Source organism: Bison bison, unplaced genomic scaffold (assembly GCF_000754665.1).
Source record: "Bison bison bison isolate TAMUID 2011002044 unplaced genomic scaffold, Bison_UMD1.0 scf7180017864471, whole genome shotgun sequence".
Lineage (NCBI taxonomy): Eukaryota > Metazoa > Chordata > Mammalia > Artiodactyla > Bovidae > Bison > Bison bison.
Window position 1 is genome coordinate 25497521 of NW_011495032.1, and position 20577 is coordinate 25518097.

Sequence of the window (20577 nt, forward strand, 5' to 3'; positions counted from 1 at the left end):
TTCCAGCCCAGCGTTTTTCATGATGTACTCTGCATATAAGTTAAATAAGCAGGGTGACAATATACAGCCTTGATGTACTCCTTTTCCTATTTGGAACCAGTCTGTTGTTCCATGTCCAGTTCTAATTGACCTGCATATAGGTTTCTCAAGAGATAGGTCAGGTGGTCTGGTATTCCCATTTCTTTCAGAATTTTCCACACAGTCAAAGGCTTTGGCATAGTCAATAAAGCAGAAGTACATGCTTTTCTGGAACTCTCTTGCTTTTTCCATGATCCATTGGATGTTGGCAATTTGATCTCTGGTTCCTCTGCCTTTTCTAAAACCAACTTGAACATCTGGAAGTTCATGGTTCACATATTGCTGAAGCCTGGCTTGGACAATTTTGAGCATTACTTTACTAGCGTGTGAGGTGAGTGCAATTGTGCGGTAGTTTGAGCATTCTTTGGCATTGCCTTTCTTTGGGATTGGAAAACTGACCTTTTCCAGTCCTGTGGCCACTGCTGAGTTTTCCAAATTTGCTGGCATATTGAGTGCAGCACTTTCACAGCATCATCTTTCAGGATTTGAAATAGTTCAACTGGAATTCCATCCCTTCCACTAGCTTTGTTCATAGTGATGCTTTCTAAGGCCCACTTGACTTCACATTCCAGGATGTGTGGCTCTAGGTGAATGGTCATACCATCGTGATTATCTTGGTCGTGAAGCTCTTTTTTGTACAGTTCTTCTGTGTATTCTTGCCACATCTTCTTAATATCTTCTGCTTCTGTTAGGACCATGCCATTTCTGTCCTTTATTGAGCCGATCTTTGTATGACATGTTCCCTTGGTATCTCTAATTTTCTTGAAGTGATCTCTACTCTTTCCCATCCTGTCGTTTTCCTCTATTTCTTTGCGTTGATCACTGAGGAAGGCTTTCTTATCTCTCCTTGCTATTCTTTGGAACTCTGCATTCAGATGCTTATATCTTTCCTTTTCTCCTTTGCTTTTCGCTTCTCTTCTTTTTACAGCTATTTGTAAGGCCTCCTCAGACAGCCATTTTGCTTTTTTGCATTTCTTTTCTAGGGGGATGGTCTTGATTCTTGTCGCCTGTACAATATTAGGAACCTCTGTCCATAGTTCATCAGGCACTCTGTCTATTAGATCTAGGCCCTTAAATCTATTTCTCACTTCCACTGTATAATCATAAGGGATTTGATTTAGGTCATACCTGAATGATCTAGTGGTTTTCCCTACTTTCTTCAACTTAAGTCTGAATTTGGCAATAAGGAGTTCATGATCTGAGCCACAGTCAGATCCTGGTCTTGTTTTTGCTGACTGTATAGGGCTTCTCCATCTTTGGCTGCAAAGAATATAATCCATCTGATTTCGATGTTGACCATCTGGTGATGTCCATGTGTAGAGTCTTCTCTTGTGTTGTTGGAAGAGGGTGTTTGCTATGACCAGTGCATTCTCTTGGCAAAACTCTATTAGTCTTTGCCCTGCTTCATTCCGTATTCCAAGGCCAAATTTACCTGTTACTCCAGTTTCTTGACTTCCTACTTTTGCATTCCAGTCCCCTATAATGAAAAGAACATCTTTTTTGGGTGTTAGTTTCAAAAGGTTTTGTAGATCTTCATAGAACCGTTCAACGTCAGCTTCTTCAGCATTATTGGTTGGGGCATAGACTTGGATTACCGTGATATTGAATGGTTTGCCTTGGAAATGAACAGAGATCATTCTGTCATTTTTGAGATTGCATCCAAGTCCTGCATTTCGGACTCTTTTGTTGACCATGATGGCTACTCCATTTCTTGTAAGGGATTCCTCTCCATAGTATTAGATATAATGGTCATCTGAGTTAAATTCACCTATTCCATTCACCCATTCCATTATCATTAGAACCATTATTTTAACTAGGTAAAATTATAATGGTAGGTATCTTTAAAAGGTTTATTATATTTCTATAATGTGAAAATTCTTAAGAACTTTATATTTTACTAAAATTGTAATTTCTAAATCCTTGAAGTGAAAATTGCTCAGTCATATCTGACTCTTTGCATCCCCATGGACCGTAGCCTGCTAGCCTCCTCTGTTTATGGAATTCTCCAGGCCAAAATACTGGAGTGGGTAGCCATTCCCTTTTCCAGCGTATCTTACCAACCCAAGGACTGTACCCAGATCTCCCTCATTGCAGGTGGATTCTTTACCATCTGAGCCACCAGAGAAGCCTCAGGAATACTGGTGTGGGTAGCCTATTCCTTCTCCAAGGGTCTTCCTCGCCCAGGTATCAAACCGGGGTCTTCTGCATTGCAGGTGGATTCTTTTACCAGCTGAGCTACTGGGAAGATCGTTAGGTAACTTAAAATAGGTTAGACAGATATTAAACTGAGTTATTTGATATATAATCTTTGAATACTTAGACAAAATCTAAAAAACAGAACATTGGCCACTAAATAGTTTTATCTTACTGTTGCTGTTGTACATTTAAAAATAGATATAGATCAATCGGATGTGAAAATGCCTTTGGATTTTATTATATACATAGCATCCTTAAAATTTATAAATATAAAATGGTAAGCATGCTCATTAGAAAAATACAGTTCCTGGTGTTCTGTCTTTTAGTTGTCTGGGGAGGGGAAAAAGTTGGACGTCTAGGTTAATGCAGCAATTAAGACTGTATTCAGTATTAATACAAAGAGTTATGAATATGTATGCAAAATAATTTATGTAGAGGCAGTCCAAGCACGGGTTGGAAAAGAATTTCCAGACTCAGAGTATTGCAGAAAGGAGTGAGTTCATTAAGAACAAAGAATAGAGAGAAAATGAGCACTGTGAGCACAGAGGGCTGACAACTCCTGACAGGCCAGGGAGAGTCGACAGTTTTCATGAGTTAATAGTCAGTTTTTATAACCTCAAGGCAAAATTCCTGCTGGAAGGTTGGTGTTAGGTGATTGGTTGGGGCAGTATAGGTTGTTTACTGGAGTGGGCATCTTTGTCTAATTGCGAGTTAGGTAGCTTGTTAGTAATGCTCATGAGCTTTTGGCAACAGTTACAAAGGGGCTCAGTCAACTTCCAAGGTTGCCTTAAATTTTGGCTCTGCTTCTGTGGCCTTGGTGCAAGGCCTTACACCTGTGACCTTGGGGGCAGGATTCAACAATTTGTATGATTTGTTTCTTCAAGAAATTGCTTCAGTTAAGTTGGTAAGTTCATAGAATGCTGAAATGGCATTCTGAAAGCAGAGCTATGCATTAACTGAGAGGCAACATGCTGAAAGTTTGAGTGCCATCCTTGGTGATACAGTGTATGCATTACATCAAAGACCTCTGGATGGTGCTGTCTTCCAAACAGGAAGAATGCATGAGCCTAATAACAAAGGGGCTGAGGCAGGAGTGGCCGCATTTACCATCATTCCCAATGACACACTGGGAGATTTTGTGTTTTCTACCTCTTCAACTGTGGGCCCTGCAGGATTGTAGGCCCTGGTCCCCAAAGGGAGCATACTCTTGCCAGGGGGAACACAAAGTTTTAATGGAACTTACAAGATATAGCTGATGTCAGGACATTTGGAGTCCTTGTATCCAGGAACCAGCCGGTGAGAAGAGGCGTCCACATTCTGTCTGGGATGGTGGATTCTGATCAGCAGGAGGAGTTAGGGCAGGGAGACTATATGTGAAACCCAGATGATCCATTTGGGCACCTTTTGGTGCCCCATGCCCTACTGTATGGGTGAACAGACTCATGCAGCAATGTCAGCATGAGGACAGGATGACTGCTAAGACCTTTCAGGAGTTAAGATTTTGAGTCATACCACTTGCAAGCCACCAAGACGTGATGAAGTGATAGCTGAGGGTGAGGGAGAGCGTATCAGTTGTGATCCCAAAGATCTACTGTGGTGTCAGAGGTACTGTCTGAGTTTACCCTCAGGAAGACAGAAGAACCACAGAAGACCTGCACCCTGAACCTGTTTGCTGAACCTGTTTAGCACAAGAGGTGAGCCTTGACAGCTATGAAAAGGAGCCACTCGGAGCTTTTGCTTTGGGGTGGAGTAATTGGCCAGCTGCCCCAACTGCTATGCTCTGGATCCAGCATGGTGGTGTGTATAAACTGTGCTGCTCACAGGCTACTCCCAGACAATGACTGAGCATGGCAAAGGTAGTGAGGCAGGCGCATTTCTGTGAGAAGGGCTCTTTGATGGGTAACTTTGGCTTAGGTCTGCAGACTTCACCCAATACCTCTCAAGTTCTTGCATTGAAAAACAGCTTAAACTAGACTCCCTTGCCAAACTAAATATCTTGCTGTTGTCTTTCCCCCAAGACACACTATTCAGATTGTCAAGGTAGTATTTCTTACATCAGTAAGCAGGAAACTTAGTCTTCCTTTATCAGCTTATTATTTTGGTGATATTTTCAGAGAGAGCATTCAACAGATGAAAAGAACCTATCACTGAAAAAGCAGAGGGAAGACCTTCACAGGTAGAGGAAACAATTAAATGCAAAGGCCTTGAGGTAGGGAAAAAAAAATGTGTTAAAGGGTTGAAACAAATGCAAGCAGGCATAAGCTTAGAGAACAATACAGAAAATGGTTTGAGATGAAGTCAGTCAGGTACAGAAAGCCTTGGAATCCATGGTAATCAGAGGGTCAATTTCATCCTGAGTGTCTTTTGGGGCCAGTGTGAGGAAAGCAGGAGAGACTCCATCTTGAAGCCTGTTCATCTTAAAGACAGGATGTGAACTGGGCCTGAACCCTGCCCAAGAGTGAGGAAACTGTTGCTAGTGAAAACCAGGTCTCCTTCAACCCTTCACATGAGGTGGCCAAAGTACTGGATTTTCAGCTTTAGCATCATTCCTTCCAAAGAACACCCAGGACTGATCTCCTTTAGAATGAACTGGTTGGATCTCCTTGTAGTCCAAAGGACTCTCAAGAGTCTTCTCCAACACCACAGTTCAAAAGCATCAATTCTTCTGTGCTCAGCTTTCTTTATAGTCCAACTCTCACATCCATACATGACTACTGGAAAAACCACAGCCTTGACTAGACAGACCTAGTTGCAGGGTATAAAACTGGCTTCTCAGAAACATCAGGGTCCTTGTTGGGAACTGATTCCCTTTAGAAGATTTTTAGTGGAGAGTGAGTGATACACCTTGCTTTATATGTTGTAGGAGAGTGTATTATATAGGGACACAAATGGAAGTGGGAAGAGCAATTATAAGTTATGGGAATTGCACAAGTGAGAGCTTAGGTGAACTAGAGTGATAGTGATACAGCAAGCAAAGAGAAATGGACAGATACAGGATATATTTTGGAGAGAAGATCAACAAGACTTGCTGACTGAAGGGCTGTTGGGAAGTGGGTGCGGGGATGGTAAGTGATGGAAGGGGAGAAATGAAGAATGACTCCAGGGGTTTAGCCTTGAGCAACTATAGGGATGGTAGTGAATTTTACTGAGTTGAGGGAGACCAATTTGGGTTCAGTAGATTCAGAAGAGAAAAGCAAGAGCTGTCTTTGGACCAGTTAGTTTGATTTCCAAATGGAAATGTTTAGTAAGCACTTAGAAATATAAGTCTCGAGGTCAGAATTGGAGATAAACATTTTGTGATTTATCAACATACAGATGGTTTTTAAAAACAGAAAACAGAGAAGAAACGTAGATAAAGAAGAGAAGAATGCTCAGGATCTAGCCCTGGAGCCCTCCAACACTTAGATCAGGTAGAACAGGAAAAACAGCTAAGAAATGCAAAGGAACGCCAATAATGCTTCACACTGGTCAGCCGAGTCCACTCTGGAACCTGTGAGCGAACTTAGGGGCAGAAAGTACTTCAGATCAGTTGCTAATTGAAGCAATCTCTTCAGTCTCTTAATCAACAAATACTTATCCGGTGAATATTATAAACAGTGGTCTCCAAGAGATACTGCAATAGGAAGGAACTCCAGTCTAAATGCCTTTTGTGTGTGTGTGCTCAGTCATGCAGTCATGTCTGACTGTTTGTGACCCCATGGTCTGTGGGCCACCAGACTCTTCTGTTCATGGAATTTTCCAGGCAAGAATCCTGGAGTGGGTTGCCATTTCCTACTCCAGGGGATCTTCCCTACCCAGGGATCAAACCCATGTTTCCTGCCCCTCCTGCTTTGGCAGTTGTTGTTTAGTCACCCAGTTGTGACAGCTCTTTTGTGAGTCCATAGATTGAAGTTTGTCAGGCAAGAATACTGGAGTGGACTGCCATTTCTTTTCTCCAGGGGATCTTCCTGACCCAGGGATCAAACCGGAGTCTCCTGCATTGCAGGTGGATTCTTTACCACTGAGCCACAGGGAAAGACACTGAGCCTTGTGGCTTATTTTTAACTACTCTATAATAGACTATATTTACATATATCACTCCCCTGTACCTGAGGGGATTCAGATTTCTAGGCTTGATTATAAAAATACTTCAGAAATTTTTTTCTTTCTAGTCCTTCTGCTTTCTATTCTTTTTTAAAAACTGCTTTAAACTAACATTTTTTTGTTCTCTTTTTATACTTTATTCAATTTTACATTTAATAAATTACTAAACTTGCTTTTATCTAAATTTCAATTAAGTGGCAGTATAAATTCTGGGTTTAAATAGACAGCTAAAATTATGTAAATATATTAACTCTCCTAAGAAGATCTTTCCTCTCTTTTCAGGATTGATTAACATTTCAAAATACATTGAAATGCTTTGGTATGAAAATTATATTAATAAAAAAATACGGGTATATTTAGACCTTCAAGAAGAATTTAATCAAAGAGTATGCTGCTGCTGCTGCTGGTGAGTTGCTTCAGTCGTCTCCGACTCTGTGTGACCCCACAGATGGCAGCCCACCAGGCTCCCCCGTCCCTGGGATTCTCCAGGCAAGAACACTGGAGTGGGTAACCAAAGAGTATAGGCAAGAACAAAACAACTGAAAAACATCTAGCTTGTAGTAGCTAAGACAGAAGGTGTGACTTTCAGAGTAACAGACTTCTGTATCAGTTGCATAATAGTTTTTTATTCATGAGGTCTTTTTATTTCCATGGAAACACTGAAGTCATTTTAATTTTTAATTAACACTTAAGTTTATAGTTCCAGCGATTTTAACTCAGTAGTAAGTACAGAAGCTTAAGCTTTACCTATTTCTACTTTAAAAAATGTAAAGGAGGAAAAGATGGTTTAAAATAGTCATGCATTTCATTTTGGAGAAGGCAATGGCACTCCACTCCAGTACTCTTGCCTGGAAAATCCCATGGATGGAGGAGCCTGGTAGGCTGCAGTCCATGGGGTCGCTAAGGGTCTGACACGACTGAGCGACTTCACTTTCACTTTTCACTTTCATACATTGGAGAAGGAAATGGCAACACACTCCCACACTCCAGTGTTTACCACTTAGCCACTTGGGAATCCACATGGAATAGTAGTTGGAGTAGTCAATTTATTCATAATGGTAGTAATACTACTAAATGTGCTGATGCAGGAGACATGGGTTCATACCTGGATTGGGAAGATCCCCTGGAGAAAGGAAATGGAAACCCACTCCAGTATTCTTGCCTGGAAAATTCTATGGACAGAGGAGCCTGGCAGGCTAATGTCCATGGGGTGGCAAAGCATCAGACAGGACTGAGCACACATGCACTCCTATTACATGCAGTATAAACATTAGCTCTAGACTCTGATTTTCTAAGTTAATCTTACCTTTATACTGTTACATTTGCTTAATACCTTATAGTACTAGTAGTAATGCTGCTGCTGCTAAGTCACTTCAGTCGTGTCTGACTCTGTGCAACCCCATAGACGGCAGCCCACCAGGCTCCCCCGTCCCTGGGATTCTCCACAACACTGGAGTAGGTTGCCATTTCCTTCTCCAATGCATGGAAGTGAAATGTGAAAGTGAAGTCGCTCAATCGTGTCTGACTCTTAGCGACCCCATGGACTGCAGCCTACCAGGCTCCTCCATCCATGGAATTTTCTAGGCAAGAGTACTGGAGTGGGGTGCCTAGTAATAGTAGTAGTTAAAGTGTTAGTCACTCAGAGTTGGACAGGACTGAAGCAACTTAGCATGCAGGAATGTATGCATGAGATATGTAGGATTTATTATTTACTTTATTCCTAAATATTTTCACAAGTTGTTTAACTTCCCAAAATTTCTGTGGTAGAATTAAGTCTGAGTATATTTTTCTATTCTGTAGCTATGGACACAAAATTGTAGGGAATAATTGATTTTTTTTTTTTTGGTACTACTTGTGAAATCATTTGGAACTGAAATTATATATGATCATTTGAAAGTAGTTTTCTGAAACTTAACTGAGTAATTTTAAAATTTGAGATTAAATAAGCCACAACCATTATATCTTGGAATTCTTAAATTTCCTTACTTTTCCTAGCTTTGCAATAATTCTGCTCACAATTCAGGACTGAAAGCATTGATTTTAAAGAGAAAATGAGCAGAAATGAACTGAATCACTTTTTATGAAAAAGGAATTATGTTTACTTATAAAGAATTGTCTGAACTTTGTATATAGACAAAATTAAATGCGTAGTGAATGACAATATATTTAATCATTTGCTTTTCAATAATGTACTTGGAACTTGTAGTACAGGCCTTTAGGATTTTGAAGTCATTTAAAAGGAAGAATTGCATAATGCCTTGCTACCTAGCAGCATGCGTTTCCTATTTAACTAGTCTGCCCTGCCATTCCCCAAGCTATGCAGCATTTGGACTGTCAACAATGGTGGAAAATAAAGGTGTTGTTAATTTAACATGTATTTACTTAGTTTCAAGATACGATAATTAACATTTATTGAATGCCAGATGCTTTTTATTTATCAGTTAATTCTCTCAACTGGCCTGGGTATTATTATCCCAGTTTTTATGGAAGAAAAATAAACTCAGAGAGATTAAATGCCTTATAGCTAGGAAGTCAATAACTGAAGCTCTAAAACTAAAAAAATAATAATTTTTTTCTTCCTTTAATTTCTTTAATTTTCTGTTCTCCCTCTTAATTTATACTGAAACAAACTTTTGTTTCATTCACACTTGTTTCTTTAAGGCACTATTTTCCATATGCTTATTCACAGCTGGAAACCATAATCTTGACCTACTAATGTATTTCACTATGATGAATCATGTCATAAGTAAATGCTAATGATCCTTTTGGCAGGAAATATATGTGAGAATGGAATGTTCAGTAAACAAAGATCTTTTTCCTTATATTAAATCCATTATAATAAAATGGGGAAAATGAAATATGTAATTTTTTTAGAAATGTCCTCAAAAAACTGAAGCATTTCCTGTTTTAACCATTGTTGACTGCCTTTAATATGTGTCAGACTATTAAAGAATTACTTGATCTCAGATCTTTTTAAATTGTTATTTGATTACCATTAAAATTTTAGTATAAGAAAGTTAAGCCTAATGAGTCACAGTTACAGTCATTTACCCCTGAAACTCTAGATCTCATAACCTTAATTCCAAATAAGCTGATAATTATTAAACCACTTTACTACTCAAACAGAAAAAGTAAAAGAAGCCAGTCATTCAAATGAATATACAAGTCAAAAGAACGATCCAAAACAAACCCTTGAAAACAGTGCTAGATATAGTTCCTAGGAACACTAACTGTTAGAAATATCATACATTCTTTAAATTTTTTTTTTTAATGTGGACTTTTTTTTTTTTTTAAGTCTTTATTGGCTTTGTTACAATATTGCTTCTGTTTTTGTTTTGGTTTTTTGGCCATGAGGCCTGTGGGATCTTAGCTCCCTGACCCGGGATTGAACCTGAGTTCCTCGCTTTGGAAAGCGAAGTCTTAACCACTGGACCGCCAGGGAAGTTCTTTTAATTTTTTTCGATGAAAAGTGTAGGGAAAAAAACTATCTATCTATGTGGTGGTAGAACCAATACAGGAACAGAGATTACACAAAGTTTTTTTTGTAATTCTTAAAGTGGGTTTCCCCAGTGGTTCTGATGACAGTAAAGAACCCTCCTATGATGCAGGAGACCTGGGTTTGATTGCTTGCTTGGGAAGATCCCCTTACCTGGAGAAATCCATGGACAGAGGAGCCTGGCTAAAGTATTGCATTGCTCTGAGAAGGAGATACTCCTTGATACGTGGTAAGTAAAGAGACTTATTTGGAGAAGACCCCGATGTTGGGAGAGATTGAAGGCAAAAGGAGAAGGGGACAGCAGAGGATGAGATGGTTAGATAACATCACCAACTCAATGGACATGCATCTGAGCAAACTCCGAGAGATAGTGGAGGACAGAGGAGCCTGGCGTGCTGTAGTCTTTGGAGTTGCAAAGAGTTGGACATGGCCTTAGTGACTGAACGACAACAAGAGAGACCTCAGATGGTGATTCACTTGAATTTGAATTACAGCAACTGAATTTCAAGAAATCTGCTTTCTTAGAACAAGAAATCTCTTCCAGTCTCAAAATTTTCTTTCCTTCACATTTAAGAAGAAGGAAATAAGAATTTTAAAGAAAAAATATTGCCTTTTAAATTAAAATTTCCTGTAATTTCCTTTTTCTTCTTGATTAAAGAATTTTTCTTTATTGTAAACTAGGAAAGTCTTAACTTTCAATTAACTTGCCAGCCACCATAGAAATTTCATTATACATGAAAGTGAAGTGGTTTTCTTTCATGTTTCAACTGAATTTAAATTACTGTATTACTGTGTGTATGCGCGCACACGTGTGTATGTGTGTGTGTTGTGTGTTAGGAGTGTACGATTACATCTTGCCTTCAGAAAGATATCACAAGGTCTGAACGACAAATATAGTTTTAATCTTGTCATGTTCCTACTTAAAAAACTCTAATTTACACAGAATGGAGTCAAAATCAGTGATCCAGCATTCAGGACACTCTGGTGAGCTAGTTACAACCTATATCTTCCCAACCTCATCTCCTTCCTTTTTCCACCTGAGTTTGACTGCTCATGGTTTTCTAAATATTTGGGAAAGAATTTCCCCAGGAATCAAGCCTTTACCTAAGGCCTTCTTTTTTCAGAATTGTCTTTCTCTTCTTTCTTGACACCCAAATTCTAACATTCCATCACAGCCTTGCTCAGGTACCACTCTCTGCTAAAAGCCTGCCTTAATCATAGTAGTTATTTGGTGGTATCTCCCTGCAACTCTCCCCATTAAATATAACTTTACCTCAGTAAGAGTCCCCTTTACTCTTTTTCCCCCCCTTTCTTTATCTTATGCTTCAGATCTGCAGTCTTGAGTACAAAAAAACTGTTAGATGGTTATCCAAGTAGAAAGTACATGCGTGTTAAATTCAGAGATTGCTAATCGGTATGAATTCTGCCTCTCTTTTTTGCTAGCTAGCTGTGACCTTGTGAAAGTGCAAGTGTTAGCCACTCAGTCGTGTCTGACTCTTTGTGACCCCATGAACTGTAGCCCGCTAGGCTCCTCTTATCCTCTGTCCATGGAATTTTCCAGGCAAGAATACTGGAGTGGGTTGCCATACCCTTCTCCAGGGGGTCTTCTTGACCAGGATTGAACCCAGGTCTCCTGCATTGCAGGCAGATTCTTTACCATCTGAGCCACAGTTCCTTAAACTTTCTGAACTGCAGTTATCTAATCTGTAAAATGAGAATTCCATTTGCCTTGCAATGTTATTTTGAGAATTAGAGATAAAGGATGTAAAGCACATGGTACTGTGCATGTAAAATACATAGTGCCGTGCACACAGTAAGGTGCTCAACAAACAACTATTAAGCATGCTTGATTTTTAGTCTTAGTTCTGGTGATAGCCACCAATAGCAGCCCAGTCTTGAGTTAATTTACTTTATTTTTTTGGGGGGGGGCTGAGCCAACTTGTGAGATCTTAGTTCCCTGACCAGGGATTGAACCTGGGCCCTGACAGTGAAAGTGCTGAGTCCTAACCACAGGACCACCAGGGGATCCTCTAATTTGCAGTTTTAAAACTAGATCACATTCTTGACGAAGTTTTCAGTACACTATTAAGTAAGCTGGATCTACCTTGCCTCTCTTGGGGGTCCTAAAGGACATCTTATGTACCTAGGAAATCCTGGGATTCAGAGGTTCTCAACTGAGCATAGTTTTGCCCCCAGGTTTTGTCCCCAGGATATTTGGCTTTGTCCGGAGACATTTTTGGTTGTCATAACTGGAAGACATATTGGCATTTACTGGCTGGATGTCAGATGCTGCTAAGCATTCTTCAATGCACAGGAAAGCTCCCTAGGACAAAAAAGTACCTAGTACAAAATGTCGATAGTGCTGAGGCTGAGAAAATTTGCTCCAAACACATCAACCTATGGACTCTGAAAAGGCAGCACACGATAGTCAAAAACAGCCTAGAATTAAGGAGTTCTGGGTTCTAGTTCTGTAGCCATATGCAGTATGTTGCAGGGCTCGTCAACTCCTCCAGACCTCAATTTATTTTTAATATCATTTAACTTATTTCTCTATCCTCTGTGTTTTCTACAATGCAAATTAACTCTAGAGCTGCACTGTCCAACAGTAGCCACTAGCTACTTGTGACTAAGTTAAAAATAAACAAAAAATTCATTTCTCAGTTGCACAAGTCCCATTTCAATTGGTCAATGGCTGCATATGGCCAGTGGCTACTGTACTAAATAGCACAGATGTAGAACATTTCCATCCTGGTGGAGATTTCTGTTGGACAGTGCTTGTCTACAGGCTTGGTTTGATCAGATTCAGGCCTTAATTTTTTAATATTTAAAATGAAGATATTGAATTACATGATCTCTAATGGTAACTTCCAGTTTTCTAGTTCTGTGATTCTAAAGGACAATACAATAATTCTCTTATTCTGAGTGAATAAAGTAATCAACTTTAATAAAAGAATTGTAAATGGGTGGAAAATTCTAGAAAAACCCATATTTCATGTATTTATGTACACCCATGTTCCAGTCAATGTAATCAGAATTAGAGTGTTTACATTAGCATGCCTGATCATAGTTTAGACAACTGTGTGGTACCTACTGAAAAGGTATGGGATAGGACTTCTAGTTTTTGGTTTAGCATGTAAGTATCTTGAAAACTGTCACTCCATCCTAACAACAGTAAACAATTGAACAAACTGAAAAACAACAATTCTTCCTAGCTCCGTGAGAGATGAGAGGTCACAGGGCAAACCATTACTTGCAAAACTGCAGTGACAGGTGAGTACAGAGAATCCCAAGTTACCAGAAGAGAAACCCTTAGCAGAATCCTCCATAGCAGTCCATACTGGGTTGGGGAAACTTGCCTGTAATTAACAAACCTCTGGAGGCTGAGTGGACAAGTCTGAGCATTAAAGGAGGTTCCAGCCATTGAGGCCCCAGCCTCCACTTTTATGAATTTTATTGCTAGGAGCTCAATGAGGTTGTCACAGTAAATACTGGAGAAAACTCTCATGTTGCTGGCAGAGGGAGGGTGAGAATAACCATTCTCAAATAACCAAAGGTCTGCCATCAGAGAAACTGTTTTACCAGAGCTGAAATTATTGGGGTTTTATCAGAGCCTAACTGATCTAGGGGATGTGAAATACCCAACTTTAGTACACTCTAGCCATCCTGTCCCTCTTAAGGGGCAGGGGAGTGACAAAGCACTTGTGAGGTACACAAGTCATAGACCTAAAAGACTGAGACCTAATCACAGGACTATAGAAAGCTTGCCCTCCTCTAATACAACACCATCATATTACTAAAGGTTTATTTATTGCAGTTCCTTTGCTCAGTATATCATGTCTGGCTATCATAAAATTACAGAGCATGTTGTTGTTCAGTTGCTCAGTCATGTCTTACTCTTCAGCCCCATGGACCGCAGCATGCCAGGCTTCCCTGTCCTTTACCATCTTCCGGAGTCTGCTCATATTAATGTCCACTGAGTTGGTGGTCCCATCCAACCATCTCATTACAGAGCATACTAAAAGGGAAAAAAATCACAATTTGAAGAGACCAAGCAAGCAACAGAACCAGACTTACATATGGCAAGAATGTTGAGAATTATCATACAGAAAAATTTAAATGGTTATGATGAATATGCTAACAGCTGTAGGAAATAAACAGCATGCAAGAAGAGAAGGTCAATGTAAACAGAGATGGAAATTCTAAGAACAAAGAAATGCTCCAAATCAAAAACATTGTAATAGAAAAGAAGCAGCCTTTGATGAACTCATTATTAGACTGACACAGCTGAAAAAAGCATCTTTGAGCTTGAGATATGTCAGAAGAAACTTCCAAGATGGAAAAACAAAAAGGAAAAAAGACTGAAAAAAAATAGAATATTTAAGAACTGTGGGACAACTATAAAAGATATGTGTATAATGGGAATACTAGAAACAAATGAAAGAAAGGAACAGAAGTAATATTTGAAGCAATAAATATTGAGAAATTTCCCAAAGTAGTGACAGACAAGATTTGGGAATCTCAAAGGACACCAAGCAAGATAAGTGCCAAAGGCTATACCTAGGCATATCATATTCACAGTTAGAAAATCAAAGAAAAATCTTGAAAGAAGTCAGAGGGGGGGGAAATCACTTTTCCTATAGAGGAACAGAGACAGAAACTTAAATCTGACTTATCTTCAGGAGTCATTCAAGCAAGTAGAGTGGAGTGAAATATTTAAAGTGCTGAGAGAAAACATGCACGTAGAATTCTGTACCCCATGAAATTACTCTTCAAAAGTGAAGGCGAAATAATTGGGGGTGGGGCACACAGCATGGCATGCAGGATTCTTAGTTCTCTGACCAGGGATAGAACAAGTGCCCCCAGCATTGGAACCGTGGAGTCCTAACTACCAGACTGATAGGGAATTTCCTGTAAAGACTTTCTTTGACAAAAAAAAAAAAATTGAGGGAAATGGTTGCTAGTAGATCTGTCTTGCAAGGAATAGTAAAAGAAGTTCTTCAGAGAGAAGGGAAACAGTGCATCAATAGATTATATACTTGGAAACGAAAGGAAGAGCATCAGAGAAAAAATAAGTGAAAGTGCTTATTTTTTATTTTTTTAGGCCACACTGTGTGGCTTGTGGGATCTTAGTTCCCTGACTAAGGATGTAACCTGTGCCCCCTGCATTGGAAGCACAGAGTCTTAACCACTAGACCCAGGGGAGTCCCAAATAAGTGAAAGTAAAATTAAAATTTGTATTTTTCTTGATAGTTCAAAATATGTTCAACAGTGTATGCTTATGTATACTAAAGAGCCTCTTGATGAGGGTGAAAGAGGAGAGTGAAAAACTGGCTTAAAACTCAACACTGAAAAAATTAAGATCATGGCATCTGGTCCTGTCCCTAGTGTTATTTGCTCAGTTGTGTCTGACTCTTTATGACTCCATAGACTGTGGCCCTCCAGCTCCTCTGTCCATGGAATTCTCCAGGCAAGAATACTGGAGTGGGTTGCCATTTTCTTCTCCAGGGGATCTTCCCAACCCAGGGATTGAACCTGGATCTCCAGCATTGCAGGCAGATTTTTTACCATCTGAGCCACCAGGGAAGCCCCCACTTCATGGCAAATATAAGGGGAAAAAGTAGAAGCAGTGACAGATTTTATTTTCTTTACTGCAGATGGTGACTGCAGCCGTTGGTTGTTTTTTGGAAGGAAAGCTATGACAAACCTAGACAGCATATTAAAAAGCAAAGACATCACTTTGCCAACAAAGATCCATATAGTCAAATATATGGTTTTTCCAACAGTCATGTACAAATGTGAGAACTGGACCATAAAGAAGGCTGAGCATCAGAAGAATTGATGCTTTTAAACTGTGGTGTTGGAGAAGATTCTTGAGAGCCCCTTGGATAGCAAGGAGATCAACCCAGTCAATCCTAAAGGAAACCGGCCCTAATTACTCCTTGGAAGGGCTGATGCTGAAGCTGACGGAAGCTCCAATACTTTCGTCAGCTGATGCGAAGAGCGGACCCATTAGAAAAGACCCTGATGCTGGGAAAGATCCAGGGCAGGAGGAGAAGGGGGCGACAGAGGGTGAGATGGATGGATGGTGTCACTGACTCAATGGACATGAGTTTGAGCAAACTCCAGGAGATGGTAAAGGACAGAAAACCTGGCAATGCTGCAGTGCATGGGGTCGCAAAGTCAGACACGACTCAGCGATTGAACAACAGCCACTACCAATCTCATGCGTCTTCCCCTCTCCTTAAACCCCTCCAAACCCCATCCCGCGCAAAGTTATCTACCTATCTCTAGTGAATGCTGCCGTTTTCCTTTTGTTTCTTTTCTTCTAAGAGCAATACCCTTTTTGAAGCCTTTAGTAGTTTTGCACTTGACACTCAGCGACAGCGAAAGTTTGACATGGGGTGGCACGAGGCTTTGGCACAAACACGATTAATGGAAAGGATTTTTGGGGGGTGTGGGAGCAGGTGTATGTTCTCACGACACACTGCCCTGACCAATCCCCTTTTTACAAACATAAATCAAAATGAAATCCCTTCAGTTATCACCGTAGGGTTCCCTGCCCTCAGATGACTCCCGGAAATGACGCCGACAGCCTTACGCTCCGTCTGCCAGTCGGCAGCAGCGGCGGGCCGTAGACGTAAGCACGTCTGTCCTCCAACGCGTCCAGCTCAGGGAAATCTAGAGAGCTCCGCCGGGGACCGCCGCCGGGTCTTCAGGAGCCGGGTCGACTGAGGCTGCGCAGGTATGCAGGGGCGAGGCATCAGATAATCCCGCCCCTTCCAGCCTTTGCGGCCAATGAGCAGCTAGTGACCCGGGACGGGTAAAGCCTTAAAGGCCGGAATGATTAGCCGAAAGCGCAGTCCCGTCCCTGGCTCCTCCCAGCCCTCGCGCCCCGCCTAGACCCGTCACCGCCCCGCCTCCGTCTCCCGCCCGCCTGCCTAGCAGCGGGGTGACACGGGGCTTTGGCTTGAGAAGGGGGCGAGGGAAGCGAGTTAGACGTCGGCTTGGCGGCAGCGGCGGCGGCACAACCCCCCAATGTGAGCGCGGTGTTGGGTAGCGGGTCATAGGGAAACGAGGGCCGCGTGGCAGAAATGGGAGGGCCCCGGGTGCTTGGTGGCGAACGCGCTCTAGAGTGAGGGGCTGCCGAGAGGGGGCGAGGTTGACCGGGGCGTGTCCCTGTGCGGTCGGGAGGGCGTGGATAGCGGCTCGGGGGACGCCCTGCTCTTCTTGTCTCCTTTCCAAAGCTTCTCTTGGCAGCTTGGCACAAATTAAGTTTGCCTCCCTTTCGGTTGGCTGGGCGGCGAGGTGGAAATTTAAAGATCCCCAAAACACTTGGAGGCTTTCCCAGGGTGTTTTCCTTGCTGGTGCGTTTGTGCTCCTTTCTTCTTGCTGGATGGAGAGGTAGAGAGGCTAGGTGGGCTGGTCGACCTTTGCTGTCTGAGGATTGTTCAAACAAACCAGGAATTCTTCACCCTCCTCCCCACGCCCTGCCCTGCAAAACAACAGCAAACATTCCCAACAAGTTTTAAGAAGCCGACTGTAAAATTCTGAGGGATTCTATGTCTGCAATGTGTCTGTAGTAAGTTGTGCTCTTTCTTAAGTTTACAGAAAGTCTATGAGTGGCATTTTTGCTGCTTATTATCATTGGACAATTTTTTTTTGTTATAAGTACTCATCTTTGAGTTCTGTCCAAGGGGATTCTGACTTTATGTTGATATGAAATATTGCATTAGTTGTGATGTTTTCCTGAAACGAGTTTCTGTGAAATTCAGTCAGTTGTTAAAGCTTAGCCAATTGTTCGTGGATGTGAGGTAGATAAATTTCTAGTTCAGATAAACCTGCAGTTACTATTATAGCCTCTTTTTAAAACAAATCCTTGGCATGTTTTTCTCTTTCACAGATTTTTATAATTATCCAACGACCACTGATGAAGATAGGTTGGAGTAACTGCTGAAACTGAATTTTGTTGACCAGAAGGCAGTCCATTTGTTCCACTTCTTTTTGTTTTCCTTACTGCTTTGAGCTTTACTGTAACGGCTGAAAAACTTGGAAAATAAAATGAACACTCTATGGTCTTGAACTTTTTTTTTTTTTGGAGGAAAAATTAAAGTGCCAGAGTGAAAGCCAGAATGGCATCTAGAGAGAGACTCTTTGAACTTTGGATGCTTTATTGTTCAAAGGTAACTGCTTTCCTTTTTTATTTCTAATTTTAAAATACTTATAAAATTTTGTGACTTGCCTTATCAGCAATTTATTTAATTGATAATGGCATATTTATTCCCAGTATTGACTTTAAGAACACGAACTTTTCTTTTTTCCACTTCATCAGATTTGAACACAAACACAGTATTGGCATGCTATTGAAAACTGTAGGGTGTGGTTTTAATTTGATTTCAGTGATCCTAATTTACTTATGTAAATTTAAGTAAACTTAAGTAAAATTATGACCTTTGAGAAAAGTAAAATATTTGTACTTTTGTTTGTGCTAGTTTTTCCTCCCACACTTCGGAGTAAAAATAGAGATATTTTTATGAGAAGAGAATTAAGCATTTTTCTCATAATTAACCTCTTAAAAGGTTATTATATAAAAAGGCTATTGATTTGAAGTGGTTACTGTAAGCTTGCCCTGATGTTGGCACCATTGTCTCCCTTGATCCTCACAATAATTTTGGGAAATGTGTATTGTAATTACCCACTGCGCCCGCCCCCCCCACTTTTTTTTTTTTTTTTTTATTAATGAGAACTGATGCAGAATTTAAAGAGGTTAGTGAGAAGCAGCCCCTTCTGCTTCTGAATATAGCTGGTAAGTCAGCACTGCCGATTCAAGTCTGTGCTCTTATCTATTATGACTCCTCACTATTTTTACTTTAGTTGCTCAAAAATTATTTTTTCTCTCTTCATCTTTATGTGAAGTTTTACATGTTAGTTTTGATTGCATGTTATTAGAGGAGAAGGGTACTGCTTTAAAACATGTTTTTCAAGTGAGGAGCTACATTACTACTTTGAAGATATTGGCATGTGTTAGAGTAACATCTCTAATTCATTACTTAAATTACTTTAGGTCTCTGTGAAGGTCTCAGCTTCTGTTTCTGCATAATCCCTTAGGGCTCCCTTTCAATACTTTGAGCTCTTTAAAGAACAAGTTATTCTTTAACAGATGATCTCAATTATCTTAATATTAAATATTAGAGCTCACTCTGGAATTTTCTGTGACTTCCTGGTTTGGTATTTCTTACTGAAGGACATATACTTGAAATATTTAATATGGATTTTTGAAATAGTTTTTAGTCTTGTGTAATTTAATGCCAGAAATGAATTTTTAAAAATAGGCCACTCTTCCAATAAAAAAGGAATCCAATTCATTACTTTTGAAAATAGTCACTAACACATGTCAGCCGAAAGTTAAAATGTGTTTTACATTTTGGTATGTGTGCCCAGTAGTTTGAAAATGACTCCTTTAAAAATCCATCAAACTTAATAGGTTTTACACTTTAAGAATGACAAAAAAGTAAATGGAGTTACACTGTCTTACTAATTAGTCATGTTGTTTCTAGGTCGAGTTCATGTTTTATTCAAGGGACACTGTGCTTATTGAAAAGATAGTGCAATTTTGTTGACATACGCAGAATTTTGTTTTTAATGACTTAACATAAATGTGAATCCTTACTATATTATGAGAATGAGTAAATATTGAAGCCCCTTCGTGGTCAAATTTTGAAACTTATGCTTGGGCTGGAAGATCAATCCCATTTTTATATTTAAGATTTAAATCACTTGTGCTCTCAATAAGATTATGATTTTTTCAGCTGTTTTCATAAATCATTATTTAAAGTAATGATTTTATGTTTCAACAATTCATGAATAAGCTCTTATAAGCCAGACAACAACTGTCTTTTCGTTCAACACCTTGAATTCAAGTAGCTTCCAAATATGCATCATAGATTTAAGCCTTTTGCTTGCTAGTGAGGATGATTCCCTAATACCCAGTTCTTTGTGGTACTATCTTCTAGCCTTACCGCTCTCACTCTAGCACACAGCCCTTCAAACCACCTGGCTTTCTCTTTTTCTCTTGACTAACATTTAAGACTTTCTTTTTACACCTTTGATGGGTTTTCTGACTGCTTCAGGACTGCTCAGATCTTCTTTTAACTTGGCTTGGACTTAGACCCCTTTTTGGGCTTGCAGTTGTGGTGTCTAGTTTTGGCTCTGCTGCTTTGTTTTGCGACCTTGCTCAGGACTTATCTCTTTGGGTTCAGTTCTCTTATTTGTCAAGTAGTACTGTGTATACAAGGAGAATTCTTGTCTAACTCACTGTATGATTTTCAAATGATTTTCATTTGTTTTGACCTCTGGGACAAGGAGCTTTTTTAAATCCCTTTTCTGTGGATTATCATGTGATACTTTGTAGTTCATCTTTCTTTTTTAAACTTTTATTATGGGAAATTTCAAACCAGCACAAATAGAGAGGATACTGTAGTGAACACTTTGGTATCTGTTACTATGCTTCAATAACTATCAGTTCATATTCAATGATGTTTCAGCTATAACCCTTCCCTAACCCTTCTCCCCACCCCTGAATTATTTTAAAGGAAATCTTAGACAACGTATCTGATCCATCAATTTTTCTTAAATTTTTTAATTGAAGGACAATTGCTTTACTGAATTTTGTGGTTTTCTGTCATACATCAACAAGAATCAGCCATGGGTACACCTATGTCCCCTCC

At 40.0% G+C, this 20577-nt stretch overlaps 2 protein-coding genes across 9 annotated transcripts in view; both read left to right on the forward strand.

Moving 5' to 3' along the window:
• The window catches only part of CARF (calcium responsive transcription factor), a 79358-nt gene extending 69189 nt beyond the window's left edge, over positions 1–10169 (forward strand). For both annotated transcript variants that reach the window (XR_827139.1, XR_827140.1), the window contains 2 exons: positions 6640–6763; positions 9966–10169. The gene's annotated coding sequence lies outside the window, so the exon portion shown is untranslated. The remainder of the gene's footprint in view (positions 1–6639; positions 6764–9965) is intronic.
• Positions 10170–16042: 5873 nt separating this feature from the next.
• Positions 16043–20577, forward strand: part of NBEAL1 (neurobeachin-like 1) — a 157066-nt gene continuing 152531 nt past the window's right edge. For 3 of the 7 annotated variants that reach the window (XM_010861007.1, XM_010861002.1, XM_010861008.1), the window contains exons 1-2: positions 16711–16890; positions 17754–18033. In XM_010861007.1, the coding sequence (XP_010859309.1) occupies positions 17983–18033 (51 nt within the window). In that variant the 5' untranslated portion in view covers positions 16711–16890; positions 17754–17982. The other 4 variants (XM_010861003.1, XM_010861004.1, XM_010861006.1 and 1 more) reach the window with 4 other exon arrangements.